Source organism: Rhipicephalus sanguineus, unplaced genomic scaffold, assembly GCF_013339695.2.
Source record: "Rhipicephalus sanguineus isolate Rsan-2018 unplaced genomic scaffold, BIME_Rsan_1.4 Seq576, whole genome shotgun sequence".
In the NCBI taxonomy this organism is placed as follows: domain Eukaryota; kingdom Metazoa; phylum Arthropoda; class Arachnida; order Ixodida; family Ixodidae; genus Rhipicephalus; species Rhipicephalus sanguineus.
Genome location: NW_023615545.1, coordinates 556,936 through 564,429, shown reverse-complemented (window position 1 = coordinate 564,429; position 7,494 = coordinate 556,936). Strand labels below are relative to the sequence as shown.

The window sequence follows — 7,494 nt, the reverse complement described above, 5'->3', positions numbered from 1 at the left end:
GACAACTCACGAGCCTCGACCCCAACCGACCTGAACAACGAGCCGACATCATGGAATCACTCGTGAGATGAGCTAGACCCTTTTTCTATATTCACGAACTTAACGAAGCGGGAAGCAGCGAGTTGAGACGTTGCGCAGTTTGACTAATTATTATCTTTGCGCTCTCGTGCCAATCGTGTGGTTTTATTGTCATTGATATCTATCCTGTATTCTGCGATGTTGTCGCTAGTGTCGTATTCTTTTCTTATGATTTTGTGTGGCGTGTGTTGTGTGTGGAGAGCCTGTTTCTATGCAAGTCATAATTACTAATAAATAATTTGTTTGTAAACAAAGGAACCTCGTTGCCTCTCTTCCTTCCCGGTCCCAGCACGAATCCTTTTCGAGTAGAAGTTGTTGAGACGCGTGGCCAAGAGGGGTGAGCGAGAGTAGTGGCGACTTTAGCGTTGGTCGAGTAAAGGGACTTAGTGGCCTCCCCTCTTTGGCGGTCGATATCAAGGGGGGACCTCTCACTCAGGCCTTCTCTTCAAGACGCACCACATGAGCGCAGTCGCGCAAACAGTTTTCTGGAGTCACAAGGGCAATGGCTTCGTCCACAAGTTCTTCGTCTCCAGCAAGAGTGAACGACCTGTTGTTGGCTGCAATATACCCCTTGACCTGGCTCCATACTATTTCAATAGGGTTGAATTCACAATGGTAAGGAGGAAGTCGAACAATGTCATGACCAGCAACCTTGGCCAGGGCATCAATCCGGTATTCAGAAAAACGGTGCTTGTTTTGGTTAGCCAGCTGAATGAGCTCGGGCTTCAACTGGTCATTAGACCACGGGATGTTTTTTTGAGTCAACCAAGACTGAATCTCGGCCTTGCGCGACGACGTCGAGGGCAACTTTTCGAGCTGAACACTATGGTATGGAGCATTGTCCATGGCAATTACGCTCCGTGGCTCAATGTTTGGTCAAAGCTGTTCTTTGAAGCATCTCTCAAAGCGTGGGCCATTCATTACACTGTGGTAGTCACTGGTAACACTCTCTTAGCCCGGAAAACGAGATATGCCCCATCCACGAAGCCGTTTTCGCTTGCAGCATGGAGGACAATGAGCAGACCACCTTTGCCGCTCGATGCGCGAAGCCTAGTTGTGAGACCCTTGCGGAAGGCGTGCTCACGTGACGACACAGTGGCGTCCTCCCACATCTTTTTCTTAGTGTGCCCAGCGTTCATCCAAGTCTCGTCAAGGTAGTATATAGACCTGCGTAAGCAAGGGGAAAATGTGCCAGGTTTATGTTTTTAACGAGAGGGGTCAATTGCGACAGGAGAAATTTATGATGTGCATCTAATATCATTCTACCGGGCAGGCAGATATTTGCAGTTTTTGGGTGGTACTGGAAAATACAAAAATAAAAAAATGTACGCCGAAGGTACCTACTCATATGAATAACAAAATACCTTCATTCAGAGCTATCATGATTCATTAAAACACGTCGATAAGTACTTGTGCCTTCGCTTGCCTAACCAGAATAACAGACAAAATTCAAATTAGAGCCACAAATGCAGAAGCAAGCCATAAAAATTCGAATCAAGATGAACGGCAACATGTATGAGGACGGGTAAATTGAAAATTAAATATTTAGCGGTACGAGAACCTTCCATCGTTATTTCCTCTTCGTACTCTTTCAACAATGAATTTTTACATGCGGCAATTGTGTTTTAATTGACATCGTTGACATTTATATCTCTGTCCAACAAATCGTAGCAGTAACTGTACGTACCGTTTCTCCTTTCGCATTTCTCGGATGGTCCTCAGATATTTCCGCCGCCACACGATGATGTCGTCCCTTTCCAGCAGTGCACAGTTACGTTTTCGCTTCCGAAATGCAAATTCAATGTCATTCAGAAGCCTGCGCATCGTTCTGACACTCAGCCGCTTCGGTAGCCCCATGTCGGTGTCGCCGATTACCTCGCTGAGGATCTTTTCTGCCGTTGGCGCCTCGTTGCGAATGTAGTACTGATGTACTTTCCGTCGAAAAGCAGACAGGGTAAAACTATCGTACCGCTGCACTCTTGTCTTTTCAGTAACTTTTTTTGCTCGTGACTCAGCGGCGAAACGAAGCCTTTTCGCTTCGGGGACTTCAGGGTACCCTTCAAAACACCCGCCTTGAGCCGTGCGACAGTACGCTCGCTCACGCCGGTAAACTGGCTAACCGAACGAAACATGGAAGCGATGGAGAGTCCTGGTTGCGTCAGTCTCACTTGGGCGTACACGTTGCAGACCACTTGCTTGGTTTGTTTCGACACCTTTTGGTACTCAAGCTTCTTGAATATCCTGTGCGGCGAGCCAATTGGCGAGCAACCGGAGGACGAAGGCACAGGCGACGCGGAGGCCATTTTTTTCTGAAGGATGATGGTGAAGGAAGAGAGCCAATGCGACGCCAGTGGGAAACGCGGCGACTAAAAAAACCAGAAAAATCTGAAATATAACGCTATTCCACATAATATCACTAACAATTTTCTGGCATTATCAATTAGCAGCTAAAAACTATAACTGCGCATTTTAAAATAATAAGGTTCTGCACAAAAAACGGTTTTTTTGTGGAACTATTTCCGGCTGCGCAGCGACACTGACGAAACGGCGTGGTTCGGCTCTGTAGCCTTGACTGCATTGCCACAGAGAGTTGTCCCCGAGTATAGAGGCGATTAACCACGAAGCCATGCGGGCCATAACTGGACTGCCTCGTATCACTCCATTAACGGTACTGCAACAGCAGTTCCAACTAAATACCATTGACGAGTTAGTACACCAGCGTCGCTGTGCGCGCAACGTCAAGCCATCAACGTTCTCTTCCGTTGCTGCATTGGCGTGGTGCATGGGCCAAGAAGTTTACCATACACCTTCAGAGACGAGCACTATTGCCCTGTGTAACAAAATGCAACTCACTGAAAACAAACCTCTTAGTCGCCTTTACAGCCCGGTTCCACGCCAGGCGAACGCTCAAGTTTCCCGTCTGCTTCGTGCCGGTAACCTAGACGGCGCCACTGTCGTCACCTATACTGATGCCAGTGTGAGTGGCACCACGATTCACACCGCTCTTGTATGCCCATTAATACCTGAGGCTGGCCAGACATGCTCGTATTTTGCGGATCCTGCACCACCGGCTCACCTTGCTGAGCTGGCCGCCATACGTGACGGATTGGCAGCGCTGATACCTTTTCTTCTACGTGACAGGCGCTCTCATCTCATCATTCGTACGGATTCGACACAAGCTATCCACGATATACGAGTGTATTGGTATACGTCACTCTCGGATAATATTCGCCATCTCGCTGCCTCCGCATCTGTGCGGATACGTGTTCAGTGAGTGCCTCGGGCCGCTTTGCCGGACCTTGTCAAAGCTGATTTGGCAACCCACCCACATGTTACACCGCACCCATTACTGCATTTTGCTGAGGACGCTCAAGGACAGATGCTCCGAGAAAAAGAAAGCCTGCGACGTACCACACGAGCTCTTATACCTTCGTGGGGGTCAGACCTCCCTGGTGGTTTCACCCGCCGAGAGGAGGTTACGTTGCGGAGGCTTCGTGTTGGGGTTGCGCTTACCCCAAACGTGGCCACCCTTTGGGAGCAAAAATACCGCGGCCCGTGGTACATCATGCCCATTTTGCGACGCCCTAATATAAGATGTAACTGTCACACACTTATTGTGGACTTGCACGGGTCTACAATTAAGCCGTCGTCGTCACCTACGTGCAACAGGCCTCAGGCCTGGCCGACCACCCGACCTTGACCGCTGGATTAGTGGACCTCACCACCGCTCATTACTGGACTTCATACACAAAGCAAATTTCTATGTGTATCCCTGAATCAATAATTTTATGCCTAAGGGCTGACTTTCGAAAATAAAAAAGAGAAGGGAGCTTCGACGGCGCGGAGGAGTGCGGGCCTAAGGAGCTTCGCTCCTAAAAAGATCTGGCCACGCTTCGTATCACACTGTGACTTCTTTCGTCCAATACGTGCGCATAAACCCGTCAGCTTCCTTGGTGCGAAGAACACTACAGGCACGTCATACCTGACAGCAACCTTCAGGCCATGCGCAACTCGTTGCGTATAGGAAAGTACTCGCTGTCTCCTGTGCTGAGGCCAAGCCTTAGAGTTTTTTTAGGAGCGAAGCTCCTTAGGCCTGCACTCCTCGGCGCCGTCGAAGCTCCCTTCTTTTAAGCAGCGCTTTAGGTTGCAGTTGCCGGTAATTTAAGTGGAAATGTTTAGGCCTTGAGCACTTTGGTCCTAGTGCACCAGAAATTCGAGGTTAAACTATATAAGCTCTGTGCACAACTGGTTATAATTGTCGTGTTCAATCGCACAATCTTTATTGTGCATTGTGAAATGACAACCATCATTCTAGCGCACTACGGGCGTTCTGTCGAAGGTAGTAACAGACGGTCTCCGCAGGCGCAAAAAGACAATGAAACGCTGCGTGCGCCGAACGCGCGTGGCGTTCCGTCGCAGCCGTCGAAGGTCCCCGCAACATCACCGCTCGCACCCCTCTCCCACCTGTCTCTCTCTTCCACCTGTCTCTCGCTCCCTGCCTTGTGCGCAAGGCACGCTCACTCGCTCAGTCCTTCCCGCCACCGAGCGCAACAGACGCTCTCCCCACCCTACCGCCTTTATGAATGCCAGCAGCGAGATCAGGCGCATAGTCGTTTGCGTCCCATTTCTAAGGAGCTTCGCTCATCGGTTGTATTCGTACACGGAACAGCTTCTAGTTTTCCTTTCCCTTTCAGTTTCTGTAGAAATGTTTCTGCTACAGCAGCCACAACAGAGATGCGAAAACCCACGTTTTGCAGTCTGTGAATCTGGACCCTAAAGCTCGTCTCAACCATGTGTTCACAGGACTTAGGGCGGGTTCAAAGCAATAAGAACCGATAAGTTTTTTAGTGTGTGGACCTAAACGGCAACAACTCTTTCTTGGCTCTGGCTAAATACATCCAACACACCTGTCTTTCGAGACGCTTGATATTAATGCCTAAAAATTGCAGACAATTGTTCGCCGGAAGCTCATGCGTAAAATTAGTCATTTTCCTACCTTTATAAAGCAGCACAAAACGCTTTGAACAGTGTTCTCATAGGCCAAGTTAAAACCGGTTTGTAAAATCACCAAAATATCATCAATATATCTAAATATTCGCAGGACTGCGCCTTTCTCAAAGGCGAATTCTAAATCACGGTCAAAAGAAGATTAAAAACTGTTGCACAACACTGGGGCAACACAGGTTGCTATGCCCCTCCCCGTGTTCTAACTTCGGTCCACAGTTGTATCCTTCCCTGCAGGCTTGTTTGTCCAAAAGAACGGGATATGTATTGCATCCTGTGTTGCCGCAGTGCTGTGCAGTATTTATTGGCCATGACTTAGAATCCACCATTGACAAAAGCACAGTCCTGCGAATTTTTAGACACGTTGATGATTTTTTTGTGATTTTAGGAACCGATTTTCACTTTGCCTATGACAACACTGTGCAAAGCGTTTTGTGCTGCTTAAGAAAGTTAGGAAAAAGCCTCAATTTCGCGCTCATCCTGTGTACGTTCGTTCCGTCCGTCCTTTCTGCATGAGCAGCTCGTTACAAGTTTCGAGCTGCTTGCCGTTATTCGAGTGACATTACAACTTGTTGCTATAGCATTCATTCATTCGCCCTCGGGGCGAAACAATGCACAACAAACGCTCAACTAGGTCTGTGAAGACCCCTTTTACTTTCGTGTTATACCGATGTCTATGACAGAGGGATCAGCCATAGCAATACGTTTTGTTGGGCTAGTTGGTTCATGACTTCTGAAGGAAAAAATTGTAGCGCAAAGCAACACACGGACAGACAGAGATTAGCGCCAGTCCCGTCCTCTCTGTCTGTCCGTGTGTTGCTTTGCGCTACAATTTTTTCCTTCAGGATCAGCCATTTTTTTTACAGCGAAAGCTGTTATGAGATCATTTCACCGGCCGTTTTTGGCGCCGTAGTTGTCCGCCGCCGCCGCCGCAGGTGTCCGTAACCAGTATCGCTCGAAATAAGAAAAGAAACGAAATAAGAAAAAAATTCCAGGATGCAACCAGGTTCGAACCTGGGCCCTCTGCGTGGGAGTCCAGTATTCAACCTCTGAGCCATGCCGGTGCTTGAAACTGCTTTGCAAAAAGGTCCTATACAGGCTTCATGTCGGGAAGGAACCACATTAGCATATGCAATATAGCGTGGTAGAAGAGTAAAATAAGCACCAAGCATCGCACAACGCGAATTCTGTAACCAGGCGTCACACAATGCGAATTGCGCAACGACTAGGTTGCTGAATGCTTCCAACCCATTACAAAGGACTCTGCCATAATTCTTCATCAGGCACAGCATCAACAAAGTGCGCATAATGCCTACATGGGTTTAGCAGGTACCAACGCTCTCCGTAGAATGACGAAAAATGGCACAGTGCCTGCTGCCCTACTTCTCAAAAAAATCACAGCATATCCACAGGGTGAATGATGATGAGTGGGGCGAAGCTACGGAGGGAATCATCTGTAAACCGTGAAACTCTTCCGTGAAATGCGCCCAGTACATAATATAAAGAGTGTGAAACATCGTGTGTATATTAAACATCAAACTTTTATTGTACTGTTGGTTTACGTGGTCCCTTCATTATCACTTGTGATCGGTGAAATGCAAGGAAGAAGTCCGCTCCCGAGCGAAAGAGCGCCAAGAGCCACCGCATTCCCCGCTCGCCCTGTGCGAATTAAAGGCAAGGCTAGAGGGAAGACAGGACGCGCGTTCCACGACGCGAGGTCGGTAGCATGCCCAACGAAAGCCAACGGAACGCGATCGTGCAAGTGCTCCGGCTTCGCATCGCCTCATGGTTCCATTTACCGTCCGAAAACCAAACATATTGCTCAAGGTGTGCCTTGCGTTTTTCGTAGAAATAATTTCTTTATCATGTACATTAAGACGAAAAGTTGAAAGCTCACTAGAGTGTATCGCCCGCAAAGTATGTCTTTTAGTGTGATTTAACTCTCGTACGGCAGGGTTCTCGCGCCGTTGCCGGTCCACCTCGCCCGTTGACGATCGGGCGAGGTGGCTAAATACAACTACTACTACTACACTTTAAGAAAAACATCTGGCGTTCTTTCGTTCTGCTTTTACAAAACATCTGGCGTCTTTCGTTGGTTTATTTCATCAATCAACGGCGTTTTGAACAAAATTTTTATTTTTTAATCACGCACAGGAGAAATCTCACCAGGCACTACCTTGGAGGTAAACAATGGCTGCTAATGGCAATGAGAGACAGAAGAAGTCGGCTTTTAGCTAACACTTACACTTCTACTTCTACTAACGTTTCCTACTGGAACATGCCAATGGCTGCTAATGGGGAATGAGAGACAGAAGAATTCGGCTTTTAGTTAACGCGCACGCTGCGAATTTTTTATTGTTCAACAACGCACAGGAGAAATCTCCCACCGGCACCACCTTGGAGGTCAAAGCG

General features: G+C 48.1%; 1 protein-coding gene across 1 annotated transcript; it reads right to left on the bottom strand.

Moving 5' to 3' along the window:
• Window positions 1-510: 510 nt before the first annotated feature.
• On the bottom strand, window positions 511-924 carry LOC125756741 (uncharacterized). The gene has a single exon (XM_049411653.1). The coding sequence runs from the start codon at window positions 922-924 to the stop codon at window positions 511-513; it is 414 nt and encodes a 137-aa protein (XP_049267610.1).
• Between the last annotated feature and the right edge of the window lie 6,570 nt (window positions 925-7,494).